A 24,777-nucleotide genomic window follows, 5' to 3' on the forward strand; every position below is an offset into this window, starting at 1 on the left:
ATACGTGGAATCATGGCAGCCATATTATGACCATGAGGCAATAAGCATAAAGGCAAAAAGTCAACAGCTAAGGAGGACAGATCGGAAATATACGGCCTAGATCCTTGATGACATTTACCAAGCTTCTGACCAATCTCTTGACTTCTTGTTACATAAATAACTATATGGTATGGTTATGGTTCCAGCAGCTGTATTTTAGGCTTTCTGTTTCTTGTAGCCAAAACTGTCTCTACATGACACACTACGGTTCAGCCTGATTAAAAAGCATCATATGTTGTCAGAAAGCAACATTGTGTAACAGAAGAGCATTATCTGACTTCCCTGAGCCTCAGTTTCGTCATCTTTAAAGTGAATATTCTGCCTGAAAACTTCTGAGGATTGCGTAAAGAGGACCTGGACACGGTAATAATAATATTCATTATTGTTTTGATTATTATTAGTCAGAGAGCACTTATAACAGACTAAGCCTTTCTCTAAGTCTTTTACTTATATTAATTTATTTAGTCCTCACCACCATCCTGTGAAGTATGTATTTAATTTTCCCCATTTCACAGAGAGGAAACTAAAGCAAAGACAAGTTAGGGAACTTGCCCAAATAAGACCTAAAGCCTAAACTTGAACCCAGGCACCAAAGCCCCTGCCTTGAGCCACTTGGCTTTGTCACCTCTGGATCATACTAAATCCTCAATAAATGTTTGTTATTATTATTATTATCATCACTATTATTATTAGGCTTCTATTATAACTGACAAGGTACATTTCCCTTAAGAGTTTTCTCTTCATGAAATGATTTCTGGGACTTTGAAAGGGAGACGTTGAATTCGCAAAGCATGATATGTAAAAACGTGTCGTTACTGGAGCAATCTACTGAGTCTAATGCAAGTGGGGTTCATTTTGGTTTTTACATTTTTAGGTCAAGGGCATGTGTACAATTCACATGCGCCAATTAGTCCACTTCTTGGTCCAAAACTATACACATAAACCAGCTAACCACTCCTCTGATAAAAGGCTAGACACCTGCAGGGGAGTTCACCAGCTGCACCCTCATTTCCAGAGAACTGACCCTGAGAATGGCTGCCTGGGCACTGCCAGAGGCACCGTCCACACCTGGGAACTCACCTGGATTCCAAGGGCTCTATCTTAAAGTGTTCCAGCGCAGGGCCTAAGGCCGCAATGACAACAGGCCTCATCCCAAATCCCAAATACAGCCCACTGGTAGTTGCTGCCTTGGAGAAGGGTGTTGAGAAGGATTCTGAAGGCAACTCCTGGCTCAGCGTGAAAGAACATCATGATAGATTGGTAATGTCTGCCATGATCCCAGGATGGGGTGATGATGGAATGAGTGCCTTGTAGTTAGAGACCTGCCCACACCTTCCACCTGCACCTAGAACTAACACTCCAAGCAGTGGAGGAAACATCTCAGTGTGCTGGGTAGAGCTGAATGTTGCCCTGAGGAGAGGGGTCAGAGTACATCCTCTTAACCTCAGAAAGGGCCCAGGGCTGTGGGAGGATTCTGAGCACAGCCTCTCTTGAGACTACTTTCCTGATTGTCTACCCCACCTCCCACAGGACCCAAGCCAAACTGGATGAAGACAGGAGACCCTGATGAATGGAGGAAAACAGAAGTTAACAGAACTGTGTGGTAGGGATGCTGTAAGAGAGGGAATGGTCAGGTAACCTTGCATCCTGGCCTAACAAATAAGGCTGAAGGCCAATGGTTTCTTCTACTTAAGCCACATTCCCATATGCCATGCCTAGGGAATTAAACCACCAACAAAATTGTTGTTTGGTCCATTAAGGACTCAGTCCCTGCCCACATTGACCCTCTCCCAGCTCAAACTCACCCTTTCCTTCCTGGCTCAGATTCTCAGCAACACGCTTCCCTAGTTCTTAGCTCAGCCTATTCCTTGAGCCTTGGAACTCTGGGAACCCTCCCTCCTCTCCATGGAGGAACATGTGCAGAGGGAGAAGGATGTTCTTCACCAGCTTGGCTCAGCTCCAGGATGGTCTGAGCAAAGGAGTGACTAGATCTTCAGAAGAGGCCAAGCTGCAGTCAGGAGGGTGATGTCTATCCCTCACTAGTGAGTGTTGGAAAGGATGGGGAAGGACCCCAGGAGCACTCAAGACCTGTCTTAGCTCAGGTCCTGGAGAAAGCAGAGCCTGAAGCAAGGATTCAGTATGACATTTCATTCAGGAGCAGTAAGCCCAGGGCAATGAGGGTGAGGAGAAAAGGGGGAGGGAGGCAAGGACAGATGTGATGTGTGGGGGTCACTACACTGGTCACTTCCTTGTAACAAGCAACAAAGCACAGCAGGAAGCACAGCACACTAAGCCTTGGCACTCAGAACTTCTCTGGAAGGCTAGCGAGACTTTCCTAAAAGCAGTTCATGAAGAAAGGAAGAAGGGAGAATTTATCTTCTCCTTCCCCTCCTATCTCCCACTTCCCATTGGCAGAGTTTCACTCCATAGGAAACTAGCTCCCCTGCGCTTTCAGGTTTCATCAGCAGGCCCCTCTAGTGTTTGCTCAGAAAGTCAGATCCCACGGCTCAGGATGTATCGTCTTAGCTGAGTTCAGAGTGTAGGAGGCAACTTGGTGTGGGTGGAGCATCACCCAAGAGACCCAAATAGAGGCAATCTGAGAGGCACTCAAGTCTGTGTCCAACACAGGAGTCCAGGGATTCACCCCTGGAATCTGGCAGTGTAGGAAAGGGTTCAGGGGCCTGGTGTGCTGGGGCAACTGCCAGTGGGGTGACGGAGCCCAGGCCACTGCAAAGGTGACTCTCATGTTTTCTCTGTGGTGATCTGATTTGGAGACAAACCAGTCAGACATGGGCCCAAACTAGACAAACCTGGAAGCCACTGAGGTCCTATTCTCCAAGCGCAAAGGAAAAGCAGCTCCCATTCCAGGATGCCTCCTGAGAGGAGCGGAAATTCCAGATTTGCCCTTTTCCAATGAAAGGGAAAGGAACAGAACTCAATGATTAAACACACACTATGCTCTGCCCAGCACTGTGTGCCTGCCTGACATCATTCTTTCCTTAGAAATGCTTCGTTTTAACATTGAAGATCATGTTTAACTAGAACTTTTTACTATTCAGAAGCAAAACACATCCATGGAAAAAAATCACCACTGATGTTGCCGTCCAGAAATAATCACTCGAGACATATATTTTTAGAACTCTGGGCATGTGTATGTGCGTGTGCGTGTATGTGTACACAACTAGGATCACGTTGTACATGTATATATTTAATTTCTTTTCAGGTCATTAAGTTTCTACAGCTTAATTTTAATGCTGTCTTGTTTCATGTCTGCTCTCACTGGAGATTTAGCTCGTTTCCAGTTTGTCACTAATGTCAACCACACAGCAATAAACCTCACTGCAGCCAAATCAATCTTTACTCATGCCTTGGGATACATTCCAGTTGAGGACTTGTTGGGCCCTTTTTACTGTTTTGCTACATGCTGCTGGACCATTTATCTACAATTTTTCCAGAACTTCTTTTTCAGTATTTCTAATAAGCTGATTTGTTAGGTCATATTAACCCCACTTTACAGACATAGATCTTGGAGCTCAGAGAAGTTGACTTGTCCTCATCTAAGAGCTAATAAATTACTGGCAAGAAAGCCTGGGAATAAAATTCTTTAACTCCATTCTGCTTCAGTGCTCCTCGGGGCTGAGCTGGGAGCTGGGGATGACCTAGGACCAGGCGTTTCCCAGAGGACAGGCCCAGGGGCTGCTGCAGAGACACCACGTGCCTTACCTGAGATGCATCAGACTGCTCGTCATCACTCTGTCCCGGTAGCAGTTCAGGGGCCTTGAAAGGAGCCGCTTCTATATGAGAAACATGGTCTTGGAAGGAGAGACTTCCAGTCGCAGAAAGCAAGACTGACCAGGGGCAGACCACATAGTCCGAGGAATCTGAAACCAAGGCAGCGATGCGGGTGTAGAGATAGGGCTGCCATCTGGAGGGCCATCTGTGGGACTGTGCCCGGCAGGTGCCTTGCAAACCCCCCCTCTGGGATGAACTGTGAGCAAGACCCGGGGAAACATGTAGTGGAAGGAATTCAAGCCTGACGTGAGCGGGCATAGGAGCATGTGTCATGAAAGGTGGCTGCGGCGGTAGCTGGGAAACTAGCAGCTGCGTCCAAATTCACAGGTGGCCCAAGAGTCTCAAGGTAACAGGTAAAGAGAGATCAGATCCACCTGGAAACTAGCACAAGTCTGAGTTCTCTGGAGCCAATTCAGGGACCAAGATAGCCGGTCTTCCGGATGTACTATAGCTGTTCATCAGAACCTCCAGGGCGAGGAAGAGGGAGTGAAGACTCAGGAAGAAGATGCAACTGAAGGGACCGGCGCATAACCTCCCTTCATCTCCCCACACGGGGACCCTCACGCTGACTGAGCATGTGTCATCTCCCGCATGGGGAGCCTCCACGGCTGGCTGGCAGTCCCCAAGCACGTGTGACTTCGGAGCTGACATCTGGGTATGGGCACTCAGTGTTTGTTCCAGTTATGAATTTAAGGCCTCGAATCTCCAAATCCGTCTTTCAAGACCGGCTCCCTCCCTTAAGCATCTTTTACGGCGAGCGTGATGTGCAGTTTTCTCAGTAGAGGGCGCTGGAAAGACATTGCGGGAGGCGGGCTCTCTTGCCGTTTCGAGGGAGGTGGGGGAGCGGTCACCGGTTTGTGCTTTAGAGTGACGCTCTGCTCCTACGCACGTCCCTGGGCCACCCCTCGGGCCGACCTTGTCAAGTGATCATCTTCTCGCGACCCGGTCTACACAGACTCGTTGGGCTCCAGGCCTCCTGCCGGCACCAGGTCCCGGAGCTGTGGCTCACCTGCTCCCGCCCCCACCCAGCGGGTCACCTGTAGGCAAGTGCCTGTGCCTAGCTTGTCCGGTGACTGCAAACGGCTATGGCCAGGCAAAGCAGAGAACTTTGCCATCATCGTGGGCTGCAAGCACAGCTCCTCCAGCTGATCTGAACCCCAACCTGGGGAGGGGGCTTCCCTTCAAATTTTGTCCCTCACTGGGTACTGCCCTCAATCCTAGGGGGCCATGTCGAGTTTTCTTATATCTGACAGTTACTTTTCTGTCGGAGTTATAAATAATTCTTTATATTAACCTCCCCTGTTTAGACCACTGAGTGTGTGGGTTCTGTCCCCTGATGGGACACTAGCTGTTGCAGCATCTTGCAGGGGACCATTTTGCGGGTGCCAGCCATCCTGATAGCTGCCCCCTGCCTCCTGTCTCTGATTCTGCCCAGACTGCCCAGGTGTTGGGAGAGGCCCACAGAGCTGCAGCCGCTCTCTCCCTAGACACCATGCCCAGAAAAGTTGCAATACCAAGACAAAAGAACTTTCTTCCAACTCTGCAGCATGCCATGGGTCCAAGAGACAGAGCTGCCCTCCCAGAGCAGCTCCATGGGTGGGTGTCCTTTGCCTACTCATTCTAATACCTCGGACGGATGACACATCAATAAGCAGCACCCAGAAATGTGTTTGGGAAGCTTCACATTCAGCTCCCTGTGACTCAGCTGCCCCAGTCACACACTCTTACCACCACGGAGGTCTTCCAGGAGCCGCTCAGCAGCCAGGGACAAGAGGGACCAGATCTCCTCTTCAGACAGAGCTTCGCCCCGGACCTGCAGGGCACTGGCCAGAGTCACAGAGGCCGGGCTCATGCCTGCAAAGACACACGTGTGGCAGAGCCCTTGCAGTGTCTAGGAGCATGTCTGGACCAGCACTGGCCATGCCAGCCCACGCATGGTCCAGCCCCCTCTGCAGCACACCAGCCCCATGTTTTATCGCTTACGTCCCCCCGCCTGGGTGCAGGGCCAGACACACAGGAGAAGCTAAAGAAATGTTCATTGGTGGCTGGCTGGGTTCAGCTGGTTCTCAGTGAATGAGCACATAAATAAACTCCCAGTTAAGTGTTAAGTCAATAAATGAACGAATGAACAAACAAACCATGAGAATGGTTCCCTCTGAGCTGGGCATGTTCTGTCACAGAGAGCTTCCTTGTCTGGGGAATGTCTCTCGCCTGCTGTCCTCTCTGTCTAGGAAAGTGGGTAAACAACGTTTTTTGCCTCCCAGACATGATTCATGTCTCTTCCTCTCTGGCTGCCACAAGCAGAGTTGGATTTGGTGCCAGAACCAGCCCTGTCTCTAATGATCACTGACATGTGCCTGAAGGGCAAGAATCAGTAGAAGGAATAGTAAGCCATGTGTTTTGAAAAGGTGCAGACTCACAGGAAAGCAAGGGACTGATCTGCTGGAGAAGGAGGTGAGAAAGGCTTCTTAGAGGCTCTCTTTAAACTAAAGCTGACGTTTAAATGTCTGTCCCCCTGACAAAGCTGCCACCCACTAATCTCCAGCGTGGAGAGCCCCAGGTGCGGTGGCAGCAGGAAGAGGCCAGGCAGGCTTTTCCTAATCCATTTGCGTCACTGATCTTTTCTATAGCCGGAGCTCCGAGGGCGGGTGTGCTGAGTTGGGGGCAGGGTGGGGAGCACATTATGGCCCAGCCATCCCTCCATCCAACATGCTAATCCAAGCTCTCCACTCGCCAGCTGCTCAGCTCCCTCCACGCACCTCCAAGACCAGCCTCCTGCAGCCTGATTCCCAGGAGAAAGAGCCTGGCTCTTCCATCTGTCCCCTGAGGGTGAGAAGGGCACTGCAGCAGAACCTAGACACTTTCTGTATGTCATATTATTTACCACAAGGAGTCTGCGGAGAGGGACTGTTGATCCCATTTACAGGCAAGAAAGCAGTCCCAGGGAATCCAGGTAAACAATGATGGAATCAAAGCTGTAATCCAGGCCCTCACTTGTCTTTCTTTTCTTTTTTCTTCCTCCTACTTCTTCTTTCAAACTTTTCTTGAGACTTATGGACTAGGCATTCTCATTCTGCCACATTTTTCTAAATCTTTATAACCACAATGAAACACTGCCTAGTAAAGAGAAAACAATGGGACAAGATTATGATTCTCAAATAGGAAATGAAATCTCTGAATCTCAAAATGAAGTATCTCTCAAAAAATATGAAATGTGATTTTTTTTCTAGCTATTTTATGACTAGAAAAAATTGCATTAAATGTATAGAAAGGCTGGAGTAGTTAGTTAATACCATCATTTCCATATAGTAATTGAATGGAAGAAGGACAGCCTTTTCAACAAATAGTACTGGATCCATCATGAAAAAAACTCACACCTTATATAAAAATTAACTTAAAATGGATTATAGATTAATGTACAACATAAAACTGTACGTTTTTAGAAAAAATAAGAGACAATATTTGGATCTAGGACTAGGCAATGGGTTCTTAGACTTGACACCAAAAACACATGTCATAGAAGAAAAAATTGATAAATCGGACCTCTTCAAAATTAAAAACTTTTGCTCTCAGAAAGATGCTGTTAAGAGGATGAAAAGACAAGCTACAGACTGGGAGGAAATAGCTGAACGTGTGTGAGGTGGTTAATGTTGCCACGTCTGCTTCTTCAGTAGATATTTCCTGTATCAACTCTTAATATCAACTCTTGAGCAGAAGAACAATATTTGCCCATCACAGGCTTTTGTGCAGGGTTTTAAAATGAAGAGACTGAAACTGGGGACTTCGTGATTGTTGAACATAATGTAGTCAACACTTTCCAACACATGCTAATAGGAGGAACAAAATGTATATACTGTATATATTCACATTTTCAATTTACCAAGCAGAGGGAAATGAAAATATGCACAATATGTAAAAGGGAGTAAGACAGTGCCTAGCACAAAATAAATATTATATAAGTGTTAACTTTTATGATTAATATTGGACAGCACTGACCTAGTATTCATAGGGAATTATTATACTGTACTGAAGTATTACAAAAGTTATTATAATTATAGATGGTCTTAGATCCTAAAAGTTCTATATTTGACAAACCAACATATTAAATTTTTCTTATTTAATAGCCAGCTAAGAGGGTTTAGGCTTGGTTGAATGAGATTTCTGCTCCTATTTTAATTTTGGAATGTAAATGTACTTACCATCCTGCTTGAAAATAAATTTGACTGCACTAGAAATCTGCCCTGAAAATTTATATATTGTGCCTCCTGTAGAAGGGACACAACACCAGCTATAGTCTTACAAAGGGATTAAACCTGAGTCATATCAGGTCTCTGTATCTAGCTGCCATTTTATGACCTTTAAAGGGTAAAGAATATATTGAACTACACAGAGAGTATGCCATCGCGAAATCCAAACTTGGGAAACTCTGCAAGTCAAACAGCCTAAGTTCTTCAGCAAGTGAATTATTTAAAAAAGAAGGGAAGGAAGGAAAGAAAGAAGGAAGGGAGGGAGGGAGGGAGGGAGGAAGGAAAGAAAGAAAGAAGGGAGGGAGGGAGGAAGAAAGAAGGAAGGAAAGAAAGAAAGAAAGAAAGAAAGAAAGAAAGAAAGAAAGAAAGAAAAAGAAAGAAAAGAAAGAGAGAAGGAAAGAAAGAAAGGAAGGAAGGAAGGAAGAAATGGAAAGGGAAAGAAAGAAGAGAGAGGGGGAAAGAGGAAGGAAGGAGTGAAGGAAGGGAGGGAGGGAGGAAAGAAAGGAAAGGAAAGGAGAAAATGAGGTAATGGGAATGTCAGAGTAAAAACCTCCAAAAAACCCTCTCCTCCATAAAAGCAGTGATGAAACAAGCAGCCTTGTAGATATCGTAAAGAACAAAACAGAGTTGTAGCTCTTTCAAAACTCCATTGCCAGAGAATTATCATTATTTGACCTGTCTGGCAGTTCTCTGGAAAGCCCCTCTCACAATGTTTGCTATCACTTGACCCAATTCAGAGTCTGCCCAGTGCAAGCAGACTTTTACCAGGGGACGTTTCTCAAAAACAATCAACAGCAATTGTTTACCATTGCAGCTGCTGGAGGTAGCAATAACAGTTGGGCAAACAGCAAGCTAATTAAAAAACATAAACAAACAAACAAAAACCTTAAAAGAAGAAACCGGGAAATGAGATATCTATAGTTACCTTTGAAAAGCTCCAGAAAATCCCTGAGAGGAGAAACACTCACCTCTGGCTGACTCTGAGATTCTGAGAAAGTCCGAAGTGATAACTAAGACAGAGTGTGTACTGCCTGGCTGAGTGTTGAAGGCCTGTTCTCACAACACACAGAGCCCTCCAGCAAAGACTGGGAGAATTACTGGTTACAAGCACTTAAAGAAACCCCTGTCCAATCATTAGGTACCCACTAAATTAACTGAGTGGAGACTTCAGGGGCCACCATGACAAAGAGTACAGACTTACGAAATTAGTTCAAGAAAGTAACTAAACAAACAGCAAATGGGCTATGAAACAGTCATCATCAGCCTTTCACCAGCATGTTGTGATACCTCCGGGCTTCTCTCCAAGTTTTTCTAAACGGTCTGGTGGGCGAGTGCATGCTACTGCTGTACCGTGGACTAAAAAGGGGATCGTTAACTATCTAAAGGATGGAGGGATCCCACCATATGGATAAACCCAGTCCCGCTGCCAGTGGGGCTGCTTGGAAAAAGCGTGCAGCCAACAGGCATGACTTTTGGGGGGAGTTTCATTGCTGCACCCTCATCTCTCAAGCATCTTGCTGGATCTCACCTCCACTGCCTGAGTCCTCTGTATTGACTCCATTCTCTGAAGACTTCTGTGGTCATATAATAACCTAAAAGTCTCTTTTTCCATCTGAAACCCCATTGCCCATTCAGGAGTTTCCTGGGGCTCCCTTCCATAAGTTCTTGTGCTGTGGTACATCCTGTCAGCCACCAGCTTCCAGCAGCCTCACACCCGGGTCTAGCTTGGCCTAGAAGCTCCATCCATGACCTTGCTCTTTAGTGCTTCTTCTTGGGCTGCCCTCTCACGTGGGCCATGGTGGGAGCAGCCCTGAGCTTCATCTGTGAGATTGCCTAGTATATTATAAGCTCTGGCTACGAATAGAATGGTAGGTCCAATAGAACATCCTACCCTCATGAGGCTTACATTCTAGGGGGGATGGGGAGAAGGGGACAGACAATGAACAGGTAAACAGATAAACAAAATAATTCCACAGAGCGAGAGAGACTAGGCAGAACAAATAGACAAGGGGATGCACTACAGCATGCCTTTGGTGTGGGGACACCTGAGCTGGAATGGTCCAGGAAGGAGCCTTGGAGAGGTGACATTTGAGCTGAGACTTGAAGGTCAAGAAGGTGTCAGTATTGGGAAGAACTTTCCAGGCAGAGGGAACACCAGGTGCAAAATCCCAGGGCATGGCAGATTCTGAGATCAGAGAGAAGCTGGGCAGGACAGGAGCATGGGGTGAGGGAAGCAAGCAAGGGAGCAGAGAGGTGTGAGGGGAGGCGCAGAGCTGGTCAGGTGCCCGTCTACCCAGCCTCTCTGGCCGAGAGGAGTTTGCATATTTGCCTCAGAGCAGTAGGAAACTTGGCCTACCTGCTAGCTTGCAGCATAAATGCAACCCACGCTGTGTGATGCCACACTGTGTGATGCCAGGCAGAAGCCTTACTGACACAGCCACGCTGCTGAGTATGGACCAGGGCAGAGAGGGGATTACGATGCCTGAGGGCTGGAGTCTAACACCTTATCTCATTTCACCCATTCTGTACGTGGAGATGGCTTTTCTCAAGGGCAAGGCTCACATCTACCTCCACCCCCCCACCCCTCAGGGAGAACCATGTCTAATTCACCTAGACATCTGATGAGTGACAGTCACCGAGTGCCAGCTGGTGGATCAAGCCACCTACCCGAGGGAGGCTGTGCCTTGTGCATTTGTTGCGGTGATATTTTACAGTGTTTGTAAAGTGCTGGCTTCTGAAGAAGTCAGGATCTCTACTAATCCTAATCATCTATTGACTGCGTAGTGGCTTTTGGACTGTGAGATTTTAGTCACGTTCCAGTATTCTGCCCTCACTTACCTCCTCTCCCTCACCCTCCACCAAGGCACCAGTGATGATCTCTGGCCTTAAACAAAGTATAGTTAGTGTGACTTACAACCCTCTGCAATGCCCTAGGAGACACTCCTGCATTGGGACAGAACTTGGACCAAGGTCTCTGGAGCTTCAAAGACCCTTCTTAGCTCAGGAGTTCAAGGGCCCACTGCCTAGGAAGAGAGGGCATAAAGATGGAAGCGAGGGCAGCAGAGGAGAACTGTATGGTGGGGATGATGCACAGCCTCTGGTCTCCTTGGGACAGGTCAGTGGTTGAATACTCCTTCCTTGAAACACTCCGTGTTACTTCAGATTCCTGGTTCCCCTAACTTTCTCAGTATTCTTTCTCCCTCTCGCTGTCCCTGAAATGCTGTCCCTTACGATTCTATTACAGACCCTGTAATAGTTTCTTGTGGCTGCAGTAACAAGTTACCACAAACTTGTTGGTTTGTAGAAATTATTATCGCAGAGAAAACAGTCTCTCAGGGCTGAGATCAGTGTCAGCAGGGCCACACTCCCTCCAGAGGCTCTAAGGGAGAATCTGTTCCTTGTCTCTTCCAGTGTCTGTGGCTGCCACCATTCCTTGGCTTGTGGCCACCTCACTCCAATCTCTGCCTCTGTAGTTACCTCACCTTCTCCTCTTCTGTCTGTTTTAAATCTCCCTCTGCCTGCTTCTTACAAGGACATTTGGGATTAGGGCTCACCTGGATAATCCAGCATTATCTCCCCATCTCAAGACCCTTTAACTTCACCACATCTGCAGTCTTTTTTGCCATATAAGGTAATATTCACAGGTTCCACAGACCAAGATGTGGATATCTTTGGGGGTGTGCAGGTGGAAGGAGGCATTATTCAGCCTGCCATGGACTTTTTCATGCAATACTCTCTACCTGTTAGCTAAAAAAGGACATGAACTTTGGGAGGTTGAGTCCCCAGCCATAACAGGCTATGAGCTTGGGCACAGAGCATATGCATAACCTCTCCAAGCCTCAGTTTTATCATCTGGGAAATAGGGTTAATCATGGCAGTTCCTTCATGGAACTGTTGGGAAGATTATATCAAAGTGCTCAATATATAAAAAGTGCTGAACTCATCTTATTTACCTCCTCTTTCCATCTCTGCTCCAACCACCCAGAGAGGGATTTTAAGCATCAGGGCTGCTGAGCAGCTTCCAAGTATGAGATTTTTAAGCTATGGTGTTAATTGTTTCCATCTGTCTGCCAGGATTGAGCCGCTATAAACTTCCCATTTTCAACCTTCAAAAAATGCCTAAAATATCTCAATGTCCCCAAAATAGACACCCTGGGGAGGGACCAGAGAAGGATGTGGGGCTCCCATAGAATCAAAGCTTTCAGAATGATCCTTGTTTCTCTCCTCCTTTTGTTCCATGTGTCTCCCTTCATTCCTCTCCCTTTGGACATTCATTAAAAACCATCCATCTACACTCAGGCCAAAATCTGAGCAAAACTTTGCAGAAGGCAAATGGCACCCTTCCCCCCAGGAGGAAAAGACAGCTTCTGCCTCATCTGGGCTCTGTTTAAAGCGGTAAAGGACAGGGCTCTTACCTTCCAGAACTCTCCCACAGTGAGCTCCTTGGAACCTGACCTCAAGTGACATTCTCTCCACACAGTCCCTGCCCCCGACCCTGATTTAAATACTGGCTGCAGCACCAGCATAGCATGACCTTGAACAAGTAAACTCTCAAAATCTCATTTCCCTTATCTCTAAACGGAAATGATACTTCCTACCTTACAAGACAGCTGTGAGAAACAGAACAAGCTAATGGAAAAAAGGCAACTAGCAGATAGCCTACCTTTCTTTAGTACCCCAAGGTGGAATCTTGCATTTCTATATAAGAGAGTGGATACTAGTGTCCAGAAAAATATTTAGAGTATTTTAAAGTAGTGTTACTCCCACATTCCATTCTTACATACCATTTTCCCAATTATTTGCCACTTTCCTATATTATCTGTCCTAATGAGGCAAGTTTTTTTATTTAAGTACGTTTATTTGAAGAGGAAACTGTATAATATACTTATAGTGAGTGAAAAATCAGTATTCTTGGACATAAATAGAATGTAATTATAACTAATTTTTTAATCATTGAATTCTTGCCAGATAATATTGCCTTCCAAATGCTCTGAGCCCAAGGCCTGATCTTTCACTGTGAAAGGAGCAATTCTTTCAAGAAATGTGAAAGGCCTTTGGCTCTGAACAGACTCTCTTCTTGACATAATCAGAAGAATTAAAGTAAAATGTCAAAAACATAATTCAATGTCATTAACGCAGCCTGCATTCCAGCTGTATTCTTTGATCCTGCTTGTCCTTTGGAAAGTACTGTTTCATTCTTTTTTAAGGCCTCAGGGCCAGTTATAATGCAATCTGTACTCAGAGGGTACCAATTTTACTTACTTTATGATAATGACTTAAATTTTATTTTAAAGCAATGCCTTCTAAGGAGACAAGCCCTTTATAGCTTAGAGTTTTCATAAACTTGTGTAATTCCCATAAAAATGTTTCAAAATAGGCAAATCAAAATGATCCCCATTTCCAGATGAGGAAACTGAGAATTTAACTGACAAAAGGTCACAAAAGTCACATGTCTAGTCACTGCCATTAAGGTTCTAAATGAGGGGAAGGGAGGAGTTGTAACCTAACGAGATTAATTAAAGCTACGTGTGTTTAAATTAGTATTCAATTTATTAATGTTGTGAATTTTAAAAGCTCCTTTTTCTTAAACCTTAAATTCGGTATTATGCTCCATTCATCTAGTGATTGATATAAAAAAAGAACCACTTGACAAGATATTTGATTAATGTTCAACTAATTCATAATATTAACTGTCAGGGTGTTCTCCAGAGAACCAGTAGTAATTCGCACAGTCAGAGAGGTTTATTCACATACCTCTTCCCAGACTTCCCTGTGACCAAATTTTTAATCATATTCCTTCCAAGTCCCTGGCCAGCCAGCTAAGTTATTGGCCACAGCCCATGAATCAGTGTAGATTTGACCTCTGGTAATTTCTCTTTCCAAGAAAAGTCAACAACCAGGTACACAGCTAGAACTTCTGCCCACCGGGAGGACTTCCCTTCACCACTGTCCTCCTGGGTTGTCCCAGAGAGGGGCTGCAGCACTGTAGCTGTTCCACTTTGGGGTGGTGCCAGCATATCATGCAGAACCATCTGTAAACCAGGCCCCAGTTCTTCCTCAGTTAACTGATCATAGGGAACTCATCATGAGGTCACAGGTGCAGGCTGAGAGGGAACAAGCAGTGTAGCAGGAGAGGGGACCCTGGCCTCATGTAAACTACTTGTGCCTTCAGGGGCTGCTGAGCCAGATATCACATATACCACTTCCTGTGCACACCTAACTTTATGGCTTGGTGGGTCAGACTGCACCCAGCTCATGATGGGCGGCTCAGGTCATATGGTAACTTAGTGGCTCATAGTTAAGTGATCAGCCTCTACTAAGGTCTAGTACAGGTCAAAAGATGTTCATCAAGAGAGTAGCTATCCTCAGATGATGGCAGGACTTTGCTCCAAAATCCTAAGGGTCTGAAGGGTCTGCACTGTGATTCACTCACAGGGGCCTGACAAAACTCCAAACATCTTTATCTGCCACAGACACTTCAAGCACCGTTGGATCTGCTGGGTCATCTGGGCCAAGCGTCAGAGCAGCTCTGTTGCAGAACCTTCTCTTGCTCTGGGCCCTACTCATAATTAGCAGATTTTCAGGAACTTCAGTAAATTGGCTGGAGTAGCACAACCAAATGAGGAATATGTTTCCTTCAAAATCCAAAGAGTCCCCCTAAGCATTGTGCCTTTTTTTTATTTGTAGGAGAGGCCAGATGCAGCAACTTATCCTTCACCTTAGATGGACTACTTCAACGTGTTCCACACCACTGGACCCCTAGAAATTTCACTGAGGTGGAAGGCCCTTGAATTTGGGGGAGATTAAATTCCCACTCTCTTACAGGCAAAGGTCTTATCAATAAGTCTAGGTTAGTTGCTACATCTCACTCATCAGGTCCAATCAGCATGATGCAATCAATGTAATGGACAAATGTGATAACTTGTGGAAGGGAAAGGTGGTCAAGGTCCCTGCAAACTAAATTATGACATAGGGCTGGAGAGTTAATATGCCCCTAAGGAAGGACACTGAAGGTGTATTACTGGCCTTGACAGTGGAAAGCAAACTGCTTCTGGCGGGCCCTATGAACAGGTATGGAGAAAAAGGCATTTGCCAGATCAATAGCTGTATACCAGGTACCAGGGGATGTGTTAATTTGCTCAAGCAATGAAACCACATCTGGAGTGACAGGAGTTACACCTTGATTAAGTTTGTAATAATCTACTGTCATTCTCCAAGATCCATCTGTATTCTGCACAGGTCAAATAGGAGAATTGAATGAGGCCATGATACAAATCACCATCCCTGCATCTTTCAAGTTCCTGATGGTGGCTCTAATCTTTGTAATCCTTCCAGGAATGCAGTATTGCTTTTGGTGTACTATTTTCTAGTGGCTTCCACTTGGCCTTTCCCACAGTGATAGCCCTCACTCCATAGGTCAGAGAAGCAAGTTAGCATTCTGCCGGTTGCTGAGTATACCTATTCCAATTATACATTCCAAAACTGGGTAAATAACCACAGGATGGATTTGAGTACCACATCTACAAAACACTTTAACAGCAACACCCAGATTAGTGTTTGATTGAATAACTGGGTACTATAGCCTAGCTAAGTTGACATATCGCAAACTAACCGTCATACCTATGATTAACATATTAAATACTCCTAAAAAATTAACTCCATTTTCAAAATTAGTTAATTAAGCTCTCTTGAATATTTGAACTGTATTTTAAACTTTAATACTTTTAATTAGGTCAAAGCAAATTAACAAACCTATCAGGCCAAGTCTTCTTATATATATATATATATACACAACTCCTATCAATATAATGAATAAAAGTAGAATAGCAAATAAATCAGGTTCTCTTAAACATTTCATAATTGTTTGGTGCTGATGCAATTAATATTGTGTTTATAATTTCAAATTCTAATCATCAAAGAACAGTTGACTATTTTTGAATTGTATGTGTCTCCCTTTAACTTCCACTCATAAACACTGTTTATAAACTTAACTAATTACATTCATATAATTTCACATTAAATCATTAAGTCAAGTATGTTGAGTGTTCTCTAATATGTCATATTTTCTTAAATATTTCAAATATCTTAAATGTATTTCTTCATGATTACAAGACTTATCTCTAAAGGAACATTACAATTATTAATGCTTTCTGCCTTTGTCTTCCCAAACTTTTGTTTTACTTCCCCAGTGGAGGCTACTGGGTCTAAATATTTAGTTTATAGATTAGTTACAGACAGAGATTCTGGATCTGGGTCCAAGGTTTTGCAGATTAACTGGCTGAACTTTTAGCTTTGGGACTTTTCTGTTCTACAACACAACCTCTTATAATTGGGAATGAACACTTTTTCATGATGTTTACTTGCCTGAGTTGCATCAATTGGATGCATCACTGGCTCATTATGATTATAATTAAGTGCTTTATCATCCAAGTTATACTGTTAAAACTCTATACTCTCTTTTCACTTTCTTATATCTCCTGTATCTATTTTATCCACCTCCTCTCCATAGTTCTTTAATTTTCCACAAGTGTCTGAGAATACTCAAATACCCCACCCCTGTCCCAACAGACCCGTGCTTCTCAGGGAACATTCACCGCCATGCAAAGTGAAAAACAAAGACAGCAAGAAGACCCCACGTGACCATAATCAAGCCATGTTTAAATTCAGCCCTTGTGGGCTCCCCTGGTGGCACAGTGGTTAAGAATCTGCCTGCCAATGCAGGGAACATAGGTTCGAGCCCTGGTCCAGGGAGATCCTACATGCCACGGAGCAACTAAGCTCGTGCGCCACAACTACTGAGCCTGCGCTCTAGAGCCCACGAGCCACAACTACTGAGCCCACATGCCACAACTACTGAAGCCCGTGCGCCTAGAGCCCGTGCTCTGCAACAAGAGAAGCCACGGCAGTGAGAAGTCCATGCACTGCAACAAAGACCCAACACAGCCAAAAATAAATAAAATAAAATAAATTTTTTTAAAAAGTAGAACTCTTCCTTATGGAAGGAGCAGAGAGAGAATGGCTTCAGATAATCCACCTTAAAAAAAAAAAAGCTTTATGGCAGTAACGAATGGGTGAATTTGAGGAACTGTGGGGGAGGGGATTATAATACCTAGATTCAACCTTACTAAAAATTTCTGTTGAAATCCTAAGTGTCAGTGGTGCTTAATGAAAGACTTCAAGTAAAGAAATTATTGACCCAATGTTTGAAAGCTCAGGGTTGGAAAGGTTAGGGGGGAGATTAGTGATTTACCTATGAGGTATCGTAAAATTTAAGTTAAATTTATATTTATACTATAGCTTATTAAAATGGAGGTTCTGACTAAGTATTTGTTTATTTGCTTTAATAGTTAGTCTACTATCTCTGACTTGTAACCTTGAAACTGTGTGTTTGGAAACGTATATCACAGTTGTTAGAAGGCTTGCCATAGAGAATCATGTTTGTTTCACCCAAAAATGACAACAATGTTTGCAATAGGAAGTTAGGTGTGTCCAGTCCTGTAAAAACTAATTCACTATAACTGTAAGGCTTCTTTACATTTTACACTGCCTGAATATCTATTAAAAATATATACACAAAGATACTCTTAAAGGTAAAAATGTATATTAAAGGTTTTGTCTTTGTGAAATTTACTTCTGGAAATAATATAAGTGATTCTAACAAATGGACTTTGAAATACTACGCAAGGGACTTCCCTGGTGGTCCAGTGGTTAGGACTCCATGCTTCCAATGCAGGGGACATGGATTCCATCCCTGGTCGGGGAACTAAGATCCCACATGTTGTGTGGCAAAAAAAAAAAAAGAAAAAAAACATGCTACACAATGTCTCGTTCCTCCACAGATCTATAAGGTGTGTGCTGGGTGATGTTCCCAAGACTGCCCCCAGGTTCCATGATTCACTAGGAGGACTCAAAAGACTCAGTTTATAGTCCTAGTCATGTTATTATTTAATACAGAGAAAGAATACAAAGCAAAATCAGTAAGAACAAAAGGTAGATATGGCAAATCCTGGGAAAACAAGGCACAGGTTTCCAGAGTCCTCTTCCAGTCAAGTTACAGAGGATGTGCTTATCAATTCCCCCAACAATGTGTTGTAACAACATAAGTGAAATATTGTCTACCAGGAAAGCTCATTACCCAGCGTTTTTATTGGGGGCTGACCACATATGCACCCTCTGCCTAGTATGCACCAAAATTTCAGAGTCCCAGAAGGAAAGTATGTATTCAGCATAAACCATATTATTTGCACCATCTAGGCACAGATAATGCCTCTTATCAGTTAGGGTGATGGAGACTCTCCCGAAAACCAAACTCCCAGACATCAGCCAAGGGCCAACCTTTTAAGCAGGCTTTTCAAAGAATAGCAATCAGTCCTGCTATGTTGTCCTTTCTGTACAGAAGGTTAATATGGCTAGTGTACAATGAAGGAGAGGTAGAATGGAACAAGATGAGATTGAGGAGGTAAACAGAGGTCACATCATAGAGAAGGTTCAGGCCATGGTAAGGCATTTGGAATTTTTCTGAACAAAATGGTAAATTAATGAAGAGTACATCTGTCAGGGTTCATCCAGGATAACAGAAATTAGGTTTTTCAAAAGGAAAAAAGTTAATACAAAAAATTGATTGTATAAGCAATGGAAGAGCTGGAAAGACGAGAGGGTGGTTAGGAAAATGTCCAGCACAGAGAGTTGCAAGCATGTGACCAACTGATAGAATTCATACTTGTGAAAGATCACTCTGGCAGCAGGGTAGATGGTACAATTGAAAGGCTCCAGCATCCTTCTAGTGTAAGTTCCAGAAGAGAATGGAGGGAGAAGAGAGAAGGAGGATTTGAAGAAATAAATGAATGGCTGAGGGCTGTCCATAGTTAAAGAAATGGGAGTCCTTAGGTACAAAGTACATTCAAGTAATGAACAGGATAAATCAAAATAAATTCACACCTAGACACACTGCAGTAACACCACACAACATCAAAGACAAAGAGAAAGTCTATCTGTTATCATTCATAAAGATAATTTATCTATAAAGCAATTACACTAGTCTTGGAAATTATATCTTAACAGTAGCATATAAGCCAAAAAATTTTAGGGCACTCATCTCAAAGGTAGAAATCCAGAGAATTCCCTGGCAGTCCAGTGGTTAAGACTCAGTGCTTTCACTGAGGTGGCCAGGGTTCAATCCCTGGTCGGGAACTAAAACACTACAAGCCGCTTGGTGCAGCCAAAAAAAAAAAAAAACACAGAAATCCAATCTATAGTTTCCAAATCAGCAGATTATAAAAAGAATACTAAAAAGTGTATTAATCCAACAGAAAGTAGAAAAAGGAAAAACAAAGAAAAATAATGATAAATAAATCACACAAAATAAGATCAAACACATTAATAATATATCAGAAAACAATAAATGTAAAAAGATTAAATGTACCCACTAAAAGGCTGGATTTAATCTGTTTAGCAAAAGACACCATTACCATTAAAGAGTAGAATGATAACCCAGAGGGGGAGATGATATCTGGAATACATATATCAAAAAAAGAACTTTTATCTAGAATGTATCAATATTTTAAAAACTACCACAAATCAATTTTAAAAGAACAGATGCGATAGGAAAAAATGGACAAAAACTTGAACAAGCACATCACAAAAAAGAATACTCAAGTGGCCAACAAACATATAAAAAATGTGCTCAACTTTATCAATCATCTGGGAATTCCAATTAGAATCACAATGAGATACCATTATACACCCATCAGAAGGACTGAAATGAAAAAGACATAAAGTACCACGACCTGGTGAAGATATAGAATAACTGGGACTCTCATATCTCATTGGCAGAAGTGTAAATTAGTACGACTTTAAAAAACTACCTGGCAGTATCCACAAAAGCTAAGCATATGCCTACTCCATGACCCCAAATTTCTACTCTTCATATATATATGTCCACAAAAGGCAAGTAGTGAATGGACATAGCAACACTATTCAGAGTGTCGCCAAACTGGAAACTACTCAAATGCCTATAAACAGTAGGACAGACAAATAAATTTAAAATACTCTACAGCAATGAGACAGAACAAACTACAATTAAATGCATCTCATAAATAGAATAGTGAGCAAAATAAGCCATGCACAAGAGTATATTCTGTTTGATTCAATGTATATAGATTAAAAAAAAAAAGAGGTAAAACTAACCTTTCCTGTTAGAAGTCAGGATAGAGGTTACCCTTAGTCAAGGGGGAGTGGTGGAGAGGGTACAAGTAAGGCTTCTGTCATGCTGGTAATATTCTGTTTATTGATCTGCGTGCTGGTTATGCAGGTGTGTTCAGTTTGTGAAAATTCATCAAGATGTGCACTTATGATTTGTGTACTTTATGTATCTTTAATGTCAATAACAAGCTTTTCTAAAAAGCTGAGTTCATCATATTAGAGGGAAAAAGAAAATCCTGCTAGAGTTGTTTAAAAGAAGCCCTCTAAAACAGAATAACAGAAAAATTGAAAAGACAGAATTAAGGATAGGAGTGATATGGAAGCACTAACCAAAAGAAAGCTAGCATAGCAATATTAATAAAAGACAAAAGTTAAATTTTTGTCAAAATAATGACCAAGAAAATCCTCAAAAAAAAAAAAATACCGATCATGAACTTAAATGCACCAAAAATACAACCATAAAGTCTATAAAGAAAAAACTGACATAGTTACAAGGAGAAATTTACAAACTGACAATCTTAGGAAGAGATGATAACATATTTTTCTTAGAAATTAATTATTCAAATAAAATAATAAGGATACTGAAGATGAACAATAACATTAACATATTTCTTTTAATAAATCTATGATCAACAAACATGTTTCTATTATAAAATTACATGATTGGTAAATAGGGGAAATGAAGTCAATATAATATGGAAATAACGTTGGTAAACACTTAATTAGTCTTCTTCCTAGAACAGAGGTGTTTTGCACCAGGTAGTAACAAATGAACACCAAGTAACAGAGCTGAATTCAGCAAGGCAATAGGCTACGGAACTCATTTCCCCATTCATTTCCTGTACTTCATCCTCACTCAGTGTGTTCTTTTACTCTGCTTTGGAAGTATTCTGTCTTGAAATTTTCTCTGATCTTTGTGCACCATTAGCTAAATGTTGGATTCCAAATATTAAGTATGCAAAGTGGTTTGAAAGTGCCACAGAACCGTGCTGTGACATAATTTATTCTGGCAAGTGTAAGAGAAGACAAGTTTTAACAATGAAAGAAAAGCATGAAATTCTAAAGCATGTTTTAAAAATGGAAGAACATAGGACATCCCTTGAGCTACTGAATCAAGGGCATCAACACTGTTGCACAAATTGGAGACAGTGTAAAAATAAAAGAAAGTTATCTAGCTGGAACAATTGATTGCTAGTTCAAAAAACTCTAAATGAAGATGAGAAGTAAGAATAATAAAGGCAATGGAAAGACCAAAGATCAAACACAGAAGTCATCAGGGGAAAACTTCTCCACAATTAAAGAAAAATCCTTGGCAACATATAAAGACCTTTTTATTAAAGCTAAAATATTTCAAGTCTGTTATCCTTTAACATTCACAATGGCTGGTTTAGTGGCTTCAAGACCTGGTATGTTTTCCACAATGCTAGGCTCTCTGGTGAAGCTGAAAGTACAAATGAAGAAGCTGCGAAGACTTTTTACCCGGTGTTAAAACAAAAAATAGTCATATTATAAAACCCCTATGAATAAAATAGTGTGGCATTCGCATATGAACAGACTAACGAAATAGAATATAAAATAGAAATAGATCAAATTGAATAAAAAATTTAGTAATTTAAATCAGTGAGGAAAAAGCATTGACTAATGAATGATATTGGGACAATTGTTGTTCACTTGGCAAAAATAAATTCAAATTCCTACTTCACACTGCACACAAAACTTAGGATTAATTAAAGTACTAAATATTATGTATCTATATAGGAGAGACAGAGAGAGAAAGGAGGGGAGGAAAGGAAGAGGGAGAGAGAGATTTAGGATATAATAATGTTTATTTTATTTATAAATGAAATGGTGAAAGCCTTCTTAAGCAAGATAAAAAAATTCAAAATCCATGAAAGACAAGTGGTATATTGGACTACATTAAAAAAAAAAAAAAAGTTTGGTATGGCATTTACATGAATTAAGTCTTAAAATATGCAACAGGCAGACTTCCAGTTTCCGCTCCAGTCTGTGAAGAGTTTGGAAGTCATCACTCCCATTCTCACAATTAGAAAAAAAGTAAGTGGCTGGAGTCAGTACCAGGAAGGAAAACAGACGGTAACTGACAAGCTGCAGAGGCTGAGGGTAGACTAGCTTAACAGTTACAAATTTTGCAGGGCCCAGTCTTAGAGGGACCCCACACTTTCATGAGTTTTATCTCCAGGAGTCCCAGCAGGTTTTTGTGGCAGATATGAGAAAATCCCCTCATGCTTTCCAGCAGGGGAAGAAAAAACATAACCATTTTGAAATAAGCCAAGAGCATTCTGATCTCCCCATTAAGGGAAACTACTTTACCAGAGTCTAACCAAGATAAGGGAAGGGAAGGGAAATACCCAAATCCAGTGCCTCTAGCCTTCCTATCTCACCACAAGGGAGAAGGAAGCTAAGAAGAATGTGTGAAGGTCACAGCCCAAGGGAACAACAGACTTACTAAGAGACTGAGACCTAATCATAGGATTATAGAACACAAGTTTTTCCCCACACGTCACCACCACATCAACAGGACTCCCGTATAATAACAGAGGATGACAGTGAAAAGAACTGCAAGGATTCTATTTAAGAAGGAGTTTTTAGAGACATCCAAAGACAACAGGGGAGACAAAAGCAAAGATACTAGAAGAAGTTGAAGCCTCAGACACCTACAGCTACAGTAAATAGTAAACACAGTGTGAATCTTGGCCAGATAAACACAAGTGCTCACACTAATGGCTTATGTATCTCAATTATTACCCAATACATCATGTCTGGGTTTCAACAAAAAATTACAAGTATGTAGAAAAGCAAGGAAAAAACACAGTCTGAAGAAATAAAGCAAATGACAGAACCAGGCTCAGATACGACAGAGATCTTGAAATTATCATACCAGGAATTTAAGAGGACATTACATAATAATAAAGGAGTTAATACTCCAAGAAGACATAATAATCCTTAATGTGTACGTGCGTCACAACACAGCATTCAGAATGATGTTAGAATGACCAAAATCCAGAACACTGACAGCACCAAATGCTGACAAAGATGTGGAGCAACAGCAATTCTCATTCATTGCTGGTGGGAATGCAAAATGGTGCAGCTACTTTGGAAGTCAGTTTGGCAACTTCCTGCAAAACTAAACATACTCTTACTATACGACCAGCAATTGTAGTCCTTGGTATTTACCCAAAGGAGATGAAAACTTATGTTCATACAAAAACCTGCACACGAATGTTTATGATAGCTTTATCTCTAATTGCTAAAACCTGAATGCAACCAAGATGTCCTTCAGTAGGTGAGTGGATAAATAAACTGTGGTATTTCCAGACACTGGAATATTATTCAGGGCTAAGTAGAAATGAGCTATCAAACCATTAAAAGATGTGGAGGAAACTTAAATGCATATTACTAAGTGGAAAAAAACAATCTGAAAAGGTTACATACAGTATGATCCCAACTATATGACATTCTGGAAAAGGCAAAACTACGGAGACAGTAAAAAGATCAGTGGTTGCCAAGGGTTAGGGAGGAGAGTGGGATGAATAGGTGGACCACAGAGGATGTTCAGGGCAGTGAAACTATTCTGTATGATACTGTAATTGTGGACACATGTCATTTTACATCTCTTCAAACCTATGGAATGTATAACACCAAGTGACTCCTAATGTAAACTATGGGCTTTGGGTGATGATGTGTCAATGAAGGTTGATCAGTTGTAACAAATATACCACTGTGGTGGGGAATGTTGATAATGGGGAAGCCTATACATAAGTCGGGGCAGGGAGCATATGCGAAATCTCTGCACCTTCTGCTCAGGTTTATGTGAGCCTAAAACTAGAAAATAAAGTCTATTTTTAAGGAACTTCAGTGGGCAAAAGACAGGAAGAAACATTTTACTGAAGCAGTTATACACATGGTAAATAAGCACATGAAAAAATGTTCAACATCACTAGCCACAAGAGGAAAGAAAATTAAGACTCTAAGGAGATATCACTACCCACCTATTAGAAGAGGAAAAAAAGCCATCATACCAAATGGTAGTGAAGTTGCAGAGAAAAAAAACTGTTAACAACCGAAATGTCCTTCATCTGGTAAATGGTTAAACAAATTGTAGTATAGCTATACCGTGGAATACTGCTCAGCAATGAAAAGCAAACTGTTGATACCTGCAACAACTTGAATGGATCTCAAGGGCATTATGCTGAGTGCTCTAAAAGGAAAGTCTATTAAAATAAAATAAAGTAAAATAAAATAGTAAAATAAAACTAAATTAAATTTAAAATATATGAAATAAAATAAATATTGAAACTTAAAGTTCCTGGAGTAGGCATTAACAAGCCAGGTGTCTGGTCCTAGTTCTCCAGACATTCACTTTGGTTGTAAAATGGAACAAGGCTTTACATCTCAGCTCAAACATTTCTCCCTGACAACCAAAGACAAAGAGTACATTCCTTCTGCTGGTTGCATCACCCTGTGGCAGAAGGCAAAT

At 42.1% G+C, this 24,777-nt stretch overlaps 1 protein-coding gene across 1 annotated transcript in view; it reads right to left on the minus strand.

The window, feature by feature from the left end:
• LOC116741292 (FERM and PDZ domain-containing protein 2-like) overlaps window positions 1-24,777 on the minus strand; it is an 86,741-nt gene that overhangs the window by 53,115 nt on the left and 8,849 nt on the right. The window contains exons 3-4 of the mRNA XM_032607584.1: window positions 5,560-5,685; window positions 3,763-3,920 (exon numbers count right to left, since the gene is read on the minus strand). Coding sequence (XP_032463475.1) covers window positions 3,763-3,920; window positions 5,560-5,685 — 284 coding nt within the window. The remainder of the gene's footprint in view (window positions 1-3,762; window positions 3,921-5,559; window positions 5,686-24,777) is intronic.

Source organism: Phocoena sinus, chromosome 16 (genome assembly GCF_008692025.1).
Source record: "Phocoena sinus isolate mPhoSin1 chromosome 16, mPhoSin1.pri, whole genome shotgun sequence".
Classification (NCBI taxonomy): Eukaryota; Metazoa; Chordata; class Mammalia; order Artiodactyla; family Phocoenidae; genus Phocoena; species Phocoena sinus.